The sequence below is a fragment of the Sparus aurata genome, chromosome 6 (genome assembly GCF_900880675.1).
Source record: "Sparus aurata chromosome 6, fSpaAur1.1, whole genome shotgun sequence".
Classification (NCBI taxonomy): domain Eukaryota; kingdom Metazoa; phylum Chordata; class Actinopteri; order Spariformes; family Sparidae; genus Sparus; species Sparus aurata.
Window position 1 is genome coordinate 38,308,940 of NC_044192.1, and position 14,365 is coordinate 38,323,304.

At 40.7% G+C, this 14,365-nt stretch overlaps 1 protein-coding gene across 1 annotated transcript in view; it reads right to left on the reverse strand.

Annotated features, from left to right (window-relative positions):
* Positions 1–14,365, reverse strand: part of LOC115583391 (calcium-dependent secretion activator 1-like) — a 243,925-nt gene that overhangs the window by 100,203 nt on the left and 129,357 nt on the right. The window contains exons 6-8 of the mRNA XM_030420176.1: positions 6,809–6,930; positions 2,698–2,809; positions 2,444–2,583 (exon numbers count right to left, since the gene is read on the reverse strand). Coding sequence (XP_030276036.1) covers positions 2,444–2,583; positions 2,698–2,809; positions 6,809–6,930 — 374 coding nt within the window. The remainder of the gene's footprint in view (positions 1–2,443; positions 2,584–2,697; positions 2,810–6,808; positions 6,931–14,365) is intronic.

Here is a 14,365-nt window from a genome sequence, read left to right on the forward strand (position 1 = left end):
TATTTAAATCAGGCAATGAGAAGGAGTACAAAGCTGCGAAGTATGGACTGAAAAAAAGCTATCACAGCAACCAAAAGGCAGTACAGAGAGAAGCTGGGCGGCTTCTATTCCACTGCTGACTCCGGGCAGATGTGACAGGCCTACAGCACATCACAGACTACAGGACCACCACCAGCACCATCAGCTTCACAGACAGCCTGCCGGATGACCTCAACACCTACACCCGCTTCGAGACCTCCAGCCACATCACAGAGAGGAGACACACACACACACACACACACTGGGACCCCCTGAACCCCCTCCCCTCACCAACCGTCTCATGAGGCCAGATACACAGTCCTGAGGACCATCAACCCCCGCAAGGCAGCTGGACCAGACAACATCTCTGGGCGGGCTCTCAGAACATGTGCCAATGAGCTGGCTGATGTTCTCACATCCATTTTAATCTTTCCCTCAGCCACAGCACCATTCCCTCCTGCTTCAAAACCACAACTATTGTACCCCTACCCAAGAAGAACCTACCCACCTGCCTGAATGATTACAGGCCAGTAGCACTCACTCTGATCATTATGAAGTGTTCTGAGAGAGCGGTGCTGACCCACATTCAGAGCAGCATAACCCACCCCCTGGACCCCCTGCAATACATCTACCGGCCCAACAGGTCCACCTCAGACGCTATCGCTGCTGTTCTCCACTATTCCCTCTCCCACCTGGAAAATAAAGATTCCTACATCAGGACACTCGTTGTGGACTACAGCTCCGCCTTCAACACAGTCATCCCCCACAAACTCACCGACAAACTGTCTACACTTGGTCTGCACTCCACCATCTGTGACTGGCTCCTAAACTTTCTGACTGGCAGGCCTCACTCTCTCAGGATTGGAAATAGGACTTCATCCACCATCATCACAATCATTGGCACTCCACAGGGATGCGTCCTCGGCCACATCCTCTACACCCTGTTCAACTGCGACCGTGTCACCTCCCACAAAGACAACACCATCCTAAAGTTTGCGGACGACACCGCAGTGATAGGATGCATCACTGGCGGGGATGAAGCGGCCTACAGAAGAGAGGTGGCCAGTCTGGTGTCATGGTGTGAGGACAACAACCTCACCCTCAACACAGACAGCACGAAGGAGATGACAGTGGACATGAGGAAGAAGAGGAGACCTCATCAGCCACTGTACATCCAGGAGCTTAAAGTAGAAAGGGTGAGCAGCTTTAATTACCTTGGCATCCACATCAGTGATGACCTCACTTGGTCATTCAACACCACACAGCTGGTAAAGAGGGCCCAACAGTGGCTGTATTTTCTGAGGAGGCTGAGGAAGTTTGGCATGTCGCCTGAAATCCTCAGCAACTTCTACATCTGCATTGGTGAGAGCATCTTGACCGGCTGTATCACCGTCTGGTATGGCAGCACTTCTGCTTTGGACCGCAAACGCCTGCAGAGAGTGGTAAAGACTGCGTAGAAGATCACTAGGACTCCACTGCCCTCTCTGCAGAGCTTCTACCACTGCAGACTCCACAGGAGAGCTGCCTCCACCCTCAAAGACTCCACCCACCCCCAGCACGGACTGTTCACACTTCTATCCTCAGGCTGGCGGTACAGAAGTGTTAAGGCCAAGTCCACCAGACTAAAGAACTCTTTCTTCCCCACTGCCATCAGACTCCTAAACAGCCTCTCAACTGTCCCTACTGTTTACATTTTTGCACATGCATAACTGCACAGTTTTCAGATTTGCACTGTTTTATTGTTATTTTTGTTATTAATGTTGCTGCTTTTTCTATTTATCACATGTGCCACGTGTAAAAGTGCTTTGAAAGTGCTTTACTTTGTATCTTGTATATTTCAGACACTGTTAGCATTCTGTGGACAGCAAAGGAAGAATTTCATTGCATAATTGTAGCATTGTAGCATTGTAACAATTCGTCAGATGTAATGTTGGTGATACCTACAAACAAAACCATTCACACCATAACAATGTTATGTCTTAAAAACTTCTGTCTTAAAGTAAACATATATGTAACACTGTGATCCTACCCTCTCACTTAAGTTACATAGTGCAGAAACAAATGATGGGGTGCAAAGTGGCAGAGACAAAGACACCATTCCCCCTATTACAAGAAACTGTACCATCAAAATGAGTCAAAGCTGTTATTCTAAGATAAAACAGTTCAATAATGTTGCTTTAAACACCATGACGGTGTATAAAAATACCTGAATTTTGTAGTCTCACAAAAGTAAAGCAGGTGGTGTGAGGTCTTAGTTTAACCAGCTATACACACAGCTGATAAACACAAATATTGAGTGTTCCCAGGGTTTTTTTTGGTCAGTAGAGTAAAGAGCCTTGATTACATAACAACTGTAAAATTAAAATAATTGTCTCATTTCAGAGTCACCGGGGTCACCAGCATGTAGAATGTTATTGTGACTTACCCACAATGCTTCATGTTCTGTGGTTTGTCCATGCGGATGGCCAGTTTGATCTTCAGGTCATTGTCTGGGCAGCCTTTAGACACTGTCATCTTGTGGAGCTCAGACTGCTTGGGACTGTTAGGAGTCGGATGAAGTACAACCTGGAGCAGTCACATAATAATAATAATAATGATGTATGTGAGCTATAAAACACATGCTTTACAAAGGTTAGCAATTGAACTGACTGAGAAGTAGCCAAATTTCCTTTTTTTTACCTTCCCCAACTCCTTATCTTCCAGAGCCAACACTCCTGTGCTCTCAGTAAACAGCTTCACCTTCACAGCAGGTAATGGCTGGGTGGTGGTGAAGTCACCCTGGGTGCCCCAACTACATGCACACAAAAACACACGCACATACCAACAATCGTAAAAACACCAAGTTGTCGAGATGTCATTGTCGCTAGGGCTGCTTCTCTGTCACTTAGCATCTTAGAGGTTGTGGCATTGTTAATATCATTAATTACTTGTGCTGTTCCTACTTTAGCAACTCAAAATATCTGATGTGAAATAGCTTTACTGTGTAACTTCCTTGATAGTTAAACAAAGAGCTTTATTTTCATTTTTCACTGTAGGCAATGTCAAATTACCAAAAACTCAAATGAAAAGCAGACCCAAAATACCATGTTGGACACTTAAAAACAATACCTTGAAAGGTATCACTATTCAATACAATGGGAAAAAACTGACAGAGCATTGGGGGCACATAATTGCAGTCCTTAATTTGAAGATAAATACGTATTTCAAGGCTTGTGTAGTGCCTGTGAAGAACAAAAACAAAGTTAATTTACTTCTGGAGGAGGTGGGACTGTGTGGGCCCTAGAACGATGCATGTGTCAACCTGCAGTCTGAGAGGAGATCAAAACAAAAAGCAAAAAAAAAGCCTTCTAAGGTCAGTCACGTGACTTTGTTGCTATAATCATTAATTGTTAACCATTACAAACAACTAAAACCCTGAAGGCAGTGCCAGTGACTGAACCTTAACATAGAAACATGTGTGTTACGCATATGTTTTATGTTAAGGTTCAGTATAAAGTATTTAGCTACGTAACTAGCCATCATGTTAACTACATTTGAAGGCCATGGCTGTAATTGTTTATCAACATTAATTCCTTATTAAATGCACACAGTCCAGTTTGATATCTCAATTATCAAATGTGTTTCCACATGGGATGATTCCCAAATGATTTAAGCATAATGGGCCATGTCATACTCTTTCTGATATAACCCTTCTGCTCAGTGTACACACAGCACAAGATAAAAGTCACACACAGTCTTTTGCTGATCACTACAGATCGTAATGTGCTAATTATTTGTACATTAGCAGACACAAGGCAGTCCCTGCTAATTATGTTGCCACTCACATTTGACATGAGCAGATAACAGTTATTGTACTACTGTGGCCTCATTAAACAGTGTTACTGTCACTGAACAAAATGTCCCTGTAAAGTTCCTACAGATTAACTGTTAACAGTACCCCAAGTGAAGTATGTAAAATCACAGCAATAATCTTTTAATATCCCTATCTGACTGATTTATTTGAAACAGAAGGAAATCAAGGAATAAATACAGTACTTTAACCAACAGGAAAGAGAGGTAGCATGTTCTTCCCTAATCTTAAACACTATTACCCTCATCATAGTTGAAAATTATTGTCCTTTGTGACAGTAAATATGTGGCAAAATGGAGGGAGATTGAGAGAGAGTGCAAGGTTATCACAAGTTAGTGATTACACAGCACAACTACTTCAGCCCCCTCATCTCTCCTACTTCGCAGACCTAGTTAAACATTATGAAGCAATTCAATTTGTGAAAACGGATAACAAATCTAATGGGCTGTACGTGATAAAGAATTTATACCAAATGGTATGGGTTCTATATTAGAAGTTACCATGATGTCGGAAAAGTTATTACTGACCAGTGCCCTCTGTGATGTCATGGTGCCTGGCAATGATGTTAACATCAGATGGCATTCTACTCGTCTCTTAGACTACACAGTAATTCTCTTCTCTGATCCTAAACACTCAGCTCTATTTTGATATCATTTCCTTATTCTACTGGTGTCAGACACACCACCTAACCATAAATGCAAAAAAATAAAACCATTTGAGTGTATTTCCATTCACATACAAAACTTTTATCTTTAATCCGGTTTCTTTCATTCTTTTAGAGCTGTGTATGTGTTAAAAACGTAAAAGAAACTGGATGTTGTTAAAACACGAGCAGATGCGTTTTCTGCTCATATGCATAATGCGAAGAAGGAGAGAAAAAAAAGTTTTACGGCATTTTTTTGGAAGTTTTTTTTTCTAAGTTGTGGATTTTAAAATTTTTGGTATGTCTTGTTTTATGCGATTTATTTTGCACCCACTGTGTGGGACAGCATGTCTGCTGGAAATAAGGGTTTTCAACTCAGTCAGGTGCCACAAAAGACAGTATCATCTTATTTCCACAATCAAAGACCAGTTCCTTTATGTGCGATATTGAAATGATACAGTCTCCTCTTGTCTTGTCCATGATGAAAAAATATTTCAGTGATTTTCTTTTTTTTTTTTAGATTTTTTCTGGCATAGACACCTTTATTAAGCAGTAGACAGATAGGAAATATGGGAGAGAGAGGGGGATGGGACATGCAGCAAAGGACCTCCGGCCGGAATCGAACCAGGGTCGGCTGTGTATGTGGCATGCGCTCTAACCACTCAACCACCTGCACACCATTTCAGTGATTTTCTAAATATTTCACTCAGTATTGCTACTTAAATCTTCTCAATTGCAGATCAACCTCTGTTAAGCTTTTTAGAAAGCCTGTTAATGCATGCATTAACTGTGAATTGTTTAGCTGAACTTCACCACATTAAAGTGTTTCAAACAAGGTGTTTCTCCATATTACTGTAGAAGAACAACCCAGGCTTCCAAAAAGCTGCAGTGGGTTTTAGGATTTTCCATAAAATACCAGTGCTCATATCTGCCAGAATACAAAGCCCAGCTAGATTTCTGTGAAGAATTAAAGCAGACCAGTTGACAGAGATGAGCAGTGATTCCAGCCAGGATCTGCTCCCTTGTGTCGGCCGTTTTCTCATCACTTACTCCTACTGTACTACTATAACAGCTTGAAGTATTAAACAGCGACAAGACTCAATCCAGAGAAACAGGAAGTGTAAGTGATGATGCAATGAATGAGTTGCTACCATGGAGATAAGATGTGACCTGTGTTATAACATGTGTCACTGATGCAGTCACTTTTATTGCTAATTAATTCAGCAATTAATAATGTAAATGATGAGATGATGGCAACCTGCTTAGTAACCTCAGTGTATTGTGAAATTAAACATTCATCCCTGAGTCTAAACACTGGAAAACATTTTTTGTTTTCATTCATATAATTACCCCACCACAGTCTTTCTGCTGTGTCACCAAAAGACTTTTTGTCAAAATCAGACTTTTTACATGATTTCATCACAAGCTCATAAAACACATCTGAGCAAGTGCAATCAGGGGCGGTTCTGGGGGGGGCCAACAGGGGCCAGTGCCCCCGTAACTCTGAGTCTGGACCCCCCTGTGGCCCCCTGACAGAGAGTCTGCATTAATAATACAATGACAGATTTCTTGCAATGATTTTGTTCTGAAGGGAAAAGCAGAAATAAAGTGTCTCAGCAGTTTACTACCCAATCAAAATTGCTGAAATTGTAAACACTGCTTTGTCTGAATGAGAGATTTATCCTTTTTTCCAGGTTGTATGTGCCCCCTAACAAAAAAGCCGGCCCCAACATGGCCCCCCTATTAAAACTGGTCTAGAACCGCCACTGAGTGCAATACAGTCTGTCCTCGCCCCTTGAGAAACAGTGACACTCCAGCAGCAAATGATTGGATTGCATATGACCATTAAATGACTTTCACACCTGCCTGAACAACCACGATGCTCCATTTAAAGCAGACAGGTGAGCTGCTGACATAAGAGGCATCAAACTTGAGTTGAACCAAAGCACTTCAGGCATAGCAAACTACACTGAGTATTCATATTCTATCATGTACACAAAGAGTGACTGTCAAGTTTTAAATAATTATTTGACCAGCAGATGGCAGTATGTAGCGTGATTGAGGCTCTGCACAGTGTGATAATGTAAGCCTTATGTCGCTACATGTGGGGTGAAAACACATTAAAGATAAGCAGATTGTCGTGTGTGCGTGTGTCTGTGTGCATGTGTGCTTGTTTGTGTGTGTGCATCCGTGCATGTGTGTGTGTGTGTGTGTGTGTGCGTGTGCATGTGCGAGTGTGTGTGTGTGTGTGTGTGTGTGTGTGTGTGTGTGTGTGTGTAAGCGTATCCTGTACATACGTAGGTTTTGAGGCCTCAGCCTGGTCCGTCTGCAGTTTATGTCCTCCCTCCACCTCCATGGTGCAGTACACAATCCTGTTTGGTGCCAACGACTTCAAACCCTGCACCTCCATGATCACCACCTGCGACACACACACACAAACACTGCTCATACACAAAAAGAAAGGGAAGATATGCAGAGTAGTTTACACAGCCAAAACTGACACGTTTGAACAGCAACTTAGAAGAAAGAAGGAAAGAAATCTAAGATTACCTTTTCTGTATTGTAAACACTGTCAGATGTCAAACTGCTTCTATATTGTTATACTGCCAGATGAGTGTATGAGTTTTGGCAACATTTAAGGAGCCAGAAATGAACTGTTTGCTGCAGTGGGTCGCATTTATGAGTCTCAATCAAAACAGTGTTTGACATGTGTGCAGTTGTCTAACTTTACACATTACTGCCACTGCCAACTACTGTTTTATGCAGTTGGCCAAGCTGAAAGAGTAAATAATGCCTTCAGGAGTGATTTGTGGGGGAAAGAGGAGCTCTACCCTAAACACATTATTTACAAGCTGAACCAAAGTGTAAGTATGGCACAATTTTTTGTTCACCCACTGAAATGGGATGACGGTTTTGTTTCACCATTTCAACGTGAACAGCCACCAATGAAATCACCTGTGATTTCTTAATTTACTGTCACTCCTTATTATCTTCTGTTATATATATATATATATATATATATATATATATATATATATATATATATATATATATATATATATAGGCTGTTGTGGGCTGGAATATATTTTAGATATCTGACAGGTCTTTTGCAAGCACTGTTCTTGGTCTTGGTCTGGCCCCCCGACCCTGACAGACAACAGCTGGCCGGGCCGAAGGGACCCAAGGACAGCACCCCCAGCAGCATCCCAGACACAGCTCCCAGTGTGGAGGACCCCCCTGAGGAAACTCTGGAGTTAACCCTTAAAAACTAAAAACACAAGATAGGATAAAAACCCTGACAAAAGATAATTAAACGGAGTGAACAGTTAAAAGGATAAAATACATTATGATGATAATAAATAAAATAAAATAGTATCGAAGATAAATAAAAATAAAATTATTTAAGATGAAAATAGTTTTTTTTAAAAACAAGATAGAAACAACAACATAAAATACGATAGAACCACATAAGAATGGAATAAGAATTTAAAATATTAGTTAAAAGCCTGATTAAAAAGGTGTGTCTTTAACCTTCCCTTAAAAATATCAACAGTCTCTGCAGACCTGAGGTTCTCCGGCAGGCTGTTCCACAAGCGGGGGCCATAGTGGCTAAATGCCGCCTCACCGTGGGTTTTAGTTCTTGGTTTTGGTAGGGATAAAAGGCCAGAGCCGGAGGACCTCAGGGTCCGCGAGGGTTGATATGGTAAAAGCAGGTCAGAATACGGTAAAAGCAGGTCATTAGTGAAATAAGGGGAGAGTTTTGTTAATAAATGCTAATTTATTATTTTCATTTTAGTATGGTGTTGGGACTGTAAAATCAGGCCCATATACCAACAGTTTAGAGACTTAATTTAGGGAGGTAATTGCTTTATTTAAAGATGCTGGAGGTTCTCAGTCATCCAGGTCATGGTATTCTAAATGCTGTATCGAAGACAACTAGACTTGTTTCAGTGTCTTGAAGATGTTTCACCTCTCATCCAAGAAGCTTCTTCAGTTCTAACTAACTGGAGGGGTTTGCCTGACTTTTAAACTCTGTGTGGGAGTGTCCTTACCAACTCATTAAGGGCTCATGTGAGCTCTGAATTTCAGAGTTGTTAGGGCCACTTGTGGGTCGTTGGCCCAAGCTGTCTTTATGTGGGTTGATAGAGCTAGGTAAGCCCAGGTGTGAATGGTTGTAAAGCTGCCTGGGGAGAGAACTTGAAGGAGAACAATCATTCCTTTTTGGACAACAAAGTGAACATCTTTACCAGAGAAGACAGATGGTTTGAAAGTGCAGTGAAATAAATCCATATGTGTCAAACTTGGAACGACCTTCTTAAAACATAGGAGGTGGTCTAAGACATTGCTTATCACCCACCTACAATGCTGTACTGAGTTTTTACAGTAAATAACACACAAATCATTGTTTTCTTGTTTCTCTTTTCTGTTGAACCTAAAATAAATAATTACATTTATATTACAGATCCTATTAATCCTAAAGATGTCCTAAAATAAATACAATGATGCCATCCTATCATGTAGTTAACCAGCATGATATGGGCAGACTACATAGGTACTGATATTATTATTGTTATTATTATTATTATTATTATTATTATTATTATTATATTTTTGTTATTTGGATTTATTAACATAATGGAATATGGCCATTATACACATGAGATATGTGCTTGACTGTATTGTACTTCATAGTTAAAATAGTAAGTGGAGCTGCTGCCTTGAACAAGGCAGCTTGTCCACAAAACAAGCCAACAAAGAAAAATTGTGCTGTGAATGACCAAAAGCAGAACCAAAGAAACGCAAGATAGCCAGTGAGTGAGTGAGTGCAGAACATTTTTGACATGGTGGGAAAATCAATATTTTTTCATAGAGGTCAAGGGGATGTGTGTCTGTTTGATTTGCAATGAAACTGTTACAGTGATGAAAGACTATAATATACAAAGACACTATGAAACTAAACATCAGACCTACACGTCCTACACAAGCGTCGACCGGGAACAGAAAGTCAAGTAAATGGCAGCTAGCCTGCTAGCTCAACAACAGTATTTTTCCTGTACTAACGAAACACAAATGAAAATATACAATAGCCATTTAGCTCAACTCATTGCCCGACACAGGAAACCTTTCACAGATGGTGACGTCATAAAACAGTGCCTCATTAAAGTTGCAGGAATAATGTGCCCGGAGAAAATGCAGGAATTCAACAATGTTAGCCTGTCCAGAAACACAGTTGTGTGGCAAATCGTAGGCTTGTCAGCTAATGTAAAACATCAAGTAACAGATAAAGCTTGTGCTTTTGATTTTTACTCGATTACATGTGATGAGAGCATAGATGCCACAGACGCTGCACAGCTGTTAATTTTTTTTGCAAGGAGTTGGTGATAACTTTTGCATTATGGAGAAAGTGCTTAATCTTAGGAGTCTAAAGAGCACAACAATGGGTAAGGACATTTTCGAAGCTATGACAGACGCAATTGACATGAGACATAAATGGGACAAGCTGTGTGGAGTTACAATGGCTGGAGCTCCAGCAATGACAGTTGAGCGAGAAGGAATGGCCTATGGTTTGCGCCAAGGTGAAAGAGAGTGGAGGTGAGGCTGTCAAAATGCACTGTATCATCCACCAAGAAGCCTTCTGCATGGTGATGTGATGAACACTGTTGTGAAAACTGTCAACATAATTCTAGCACGAGGGCTGCACCACAGAGAATTTCAAGCTTTCCTATCTGATGTCGGTGCTGAATATGGGGACGTCCTCTTCTATTCGGATGTGCGCTGGCTAAGTTGCGGCTCCATGCTACAACGGTTTGATTCCCTGAGATCAGAAATTGACCGACCTCTTCATGAGCTCAGTGACCCTCTATGGTTAGCATACATGGCTTTTTTTTTGTTGATCTTACTGATCATCTTAACTCAATAAACAAGAGCCTTCAAGGCAAAGATCAGTTTTTAACACAACTTTATGCGTCTCTCTGAGACACAACTATGCAACTTCATGTTGCACACTTCCCCTGCTGTCTGAAATCAAATCAGCTTTTCAAAAGGCCAAGCTTTGCGATAAAACGGGAAAATCTGTGTCTGTGATCACATCTCTCATCAATAAGAACTTATCGAAATGCAGTGGGATAAGTCATTGAAGAATCAACATAAGACTTCTACTGGAGCTTGGAAAAGGACTAATTTCCTCTGATGAGACGCCACGCAAAAAGATTGATGAGTCTGTTTGGCTCAACATACATATATGAGTAAACATTTTCTGTTAACTCTGAACAAAAGCAGATTGAGAACCAAAATGACCAACAGGCATCTCTGTGATGTCCATCGCATCTCAACCACCAAACTGACTAATGACCTGCCAGCCATCCTTCAGTCCAAAGCACAGTGTTCATGCATTAGCCCAATTACTTATTTGCATAACAAGCTTGAAACATACCATTTCCTTTTCCTGTTATTTCCCCCCCTTTAGACAGGGCTGTGAAGGGGGATCACCATCCTGACTAAGAAGCAATCTGAGGCTGCTGTTTTGAGAATGATCTACCAACTCTTTTGTAACAAAATAAATGGAAAAGTCTTTAGTGGAAAGCTGTGATGTAGGCTGTTTTTCTTTTTTGTTTTGTTTTTTTGTTTTTTTAATATACATTTATTCAATATTTATCATGATTGATTTTGGTAACTTGAATACCCTAGAGGTGAGGCAATATACCTCACCTCACCTTTTTCTGTATGTGGAAAAAAGTTTGGACCCCCTGATATAATTTCCCAGTCTGGGATCATTAAAGTAATTCTATTCTATTCTATTCTATTCTATATAGGCTTACAGGACGTAGCCTAGCCCGCTAGCTTCAGCACCGTAGTAGTGGCTGGTTGATAGTCTTATAATGATCATCAGGTCGGGTTTTGGAATGAAAGGTTTGGAAAGTCTACCTGTATTCCAGGACACATTTCATGAGGCACTGAGAATGAAACTTGTAAAACTCATCAATTTGCATTAAATAGTAGGCTAATACCAACCTGTCTGTCAGTGGAGTCCTTCTGTAAGCCCAAGCTAATTTTAACCGAAGGCATAGCCACCTACCCTTTAATGAATAAAACGCCAGTCTTACCACCTCAAATCAACACTGCTAGCCCCTTGAGGATCATGATGCTATCTGTAAGCCTGAGGCTCTATTGGCTGCCTCCTTTTCTCTTCAAGATTTTCAGCACCTCCTTTACTTTCTGACATTTTCATCTGATCTCTGATCTGATCTGATCTGACGTCTCTACATTGTTAACACATCAGGGGGCAAACCAGGCCATTGGTCAAACAAATTTCCCAGCATGCCTTTTGTCATAACTTTTGGGAGGAAAACAATCAAATCAAATAAACAGTGGATAGCCTAAGCCTAAAAAACATTCTTTTTTGTTGTTGTAATAAAACAGGACATTCCCATAGCATAAGGCAAAATAAATCGCTAAAAAATAGGTTGTATCTCATAACCAACTCTAATAGTAAAATACAGTCAGGGAATGTGGTATTTATAGCTGTCACCTTATAATGCATGCTAGAGGTTGATACAATTAGAGCATTCAACCCAGTATATTAATGATAATGAACGATGGAAACGTAGGGCTGATGAAAATGAAAATCGGGCCTGTGTAAGCAAAATGTCTGATCAGCCCAACAATGCAATATCACACCAAAATACATCCCTGTGTGCCAGATGACCAGCACACCACTGCCCTGTGCATGGAAACCGAGAACAGAGTTAACTCCACTGTTCATCTGTGTGATCCCTCATTCAGAATAGAAAACAATGGGGATTCATTTAAAACTGACTGACTCATCCATCTGTAAATGCTCATTTTCAAATCTTGTATATTGACTAAAGCTTAAATTAGTTTTTTGCTTTTTCAATATTTTTGTCATGAGTAAGCCTCCATATGTTTGTCAAGGTGTGTGGAAAGAAGGGTTAGTGTTGATCCCTGAATGAATAAGAGAACTTTGTAAACATACGGAACCTGAGGCCTGTCTTGAGTAAAGTCTACTGAGCCTTGCCAGACCACATTGAGGGAAGAACAAATGGTGGGCAGGTGCTGCCAGGCTACAGAAAACCATTCATTGTACAAAAGATAGATTTTCTCCCACCTCACCCACATTGTACTTTTAATACTCTAGAAGAGATGGAAAAGTGCCTCTTTTATCGGAGATGTTAGAAATAATCAACTGGGAAGCAGTAAAAACAATCATGGAGCTGCAGGACTATAATGCTCATAGATCCTTGTGGACTGGTAACTTTTCAGGTGAATAATAAGGTGATAGTATTGTTAGTTTGTCTCATTATTCTTCCCAAGGTAGAAATGGACCTGTCTGTCAACCAATGAAGGGGAACTTCACAAAGTCTGTCTGCCAGCAGAAATCCTGGGAGGCGCTTCTTCTCATTAGCAACTCCAGATACTAATCCTGAGTAACCATCCATGGTTCATGGGGGAAAACACTGTTAGGGTGATACACACAACTCATACGACTGCATTCAGAATGCAGTACAGTGCATAAGGGTATGCATACATACGCATGGTTGAGAGAAATAGAAGCCAATTTAAACCTGACAATTAAGCTACAATGTGGGGGATTTTCTGCCATAGTGCGACCACTAACTGCACTATGGAGAAATGTTTTTATGTGTGAGTACGTTTTGTTGTATCTTGCTAAATTGTAAATGTACTTGTATTTACACAGTGCTTCTCTAGTCTACTGACCACTCAAAGTGCTTTACAAAACTGGCCACATTCATCCATTCATGCACATATTCACGGGGGCACTCTTACGCTAGCTTAAAAATCTCTATTTTTAAAACACTAAGAAGGCTCGACACAACATGAAACTTTGCTGGTAGTATCACCAGGGTCTCTACACACGAAAACGAGCATTGAGAACATTGTTTGTGTACACAGAGTTTACTAAAAAGAAGGTTTTTGGACAACTCACGTTAGCAGTAGCTTGTTCCACTCCCAGTCGTCGTGGCAGCTGAGAAGTATCGATCTCAGAATGTGACGTAACATGGAGGACAGTTAAGGTGGAACCACTGTCTTCCGGCAACAACTATCCGTGCGATATCTCACGTGACTTTTCCAGCTTTTGATTTTAGTATTGTTTCTTATATGAAGCTCCTTTTTCAACTTCAAGGTCAATATTGTTTTTCGCCAACAACAAAACAATAAATTATCTGTGCATTTATATGGAACTAAGCTTTAGGAGCGTTCCACCTTAACTGTCCTCCATGTTCAACACATTCGGAGATCGACACTTCTCCACTGGCAGGACGGCAGCAAGCGGAGGAAACATCTGCTAATTTGAGTTGTCCAAAAAACTTCTTTTTAGTAAACTCTGTGTACACAAACAATGTTCTCAATGCTCGTTTTCGTGTGTAGAGACCCTGGTGATACTACCAGCAAAGTTTCATGTTGTGTCGAGCCTTCTTAGTCTTTTAAAAATAGAGATTTTGATGCTAGCATCAGAGTGCCCCATGCATTCCCATTGAAAATGAGTCTGACCAAAAAACGAAAATACGGTAAATCTTAAAAGTGCCTCTTTCATCGTAATTATACTTTTACACGAAGGTTTGACTCATATACATTCACAAAAAAAGCCTAAGTTGCATTTTGGCGAGAGTTTTGCTTTAATTAACTGTATTTACAATGCACATTTAACAGTACAGCCATCTGTACACACCTTCATATTCATGCTGTGTCCTAGAAATTTCATGTATATGCTACTGAATTGTTTTTATAATTAGGCTGAACAAAACAGTTGCTGCCTGGATAATGTTCGGAGACATTTCTTTGAGTGAATCAAATACAGCAGAGACAGCAGAGTC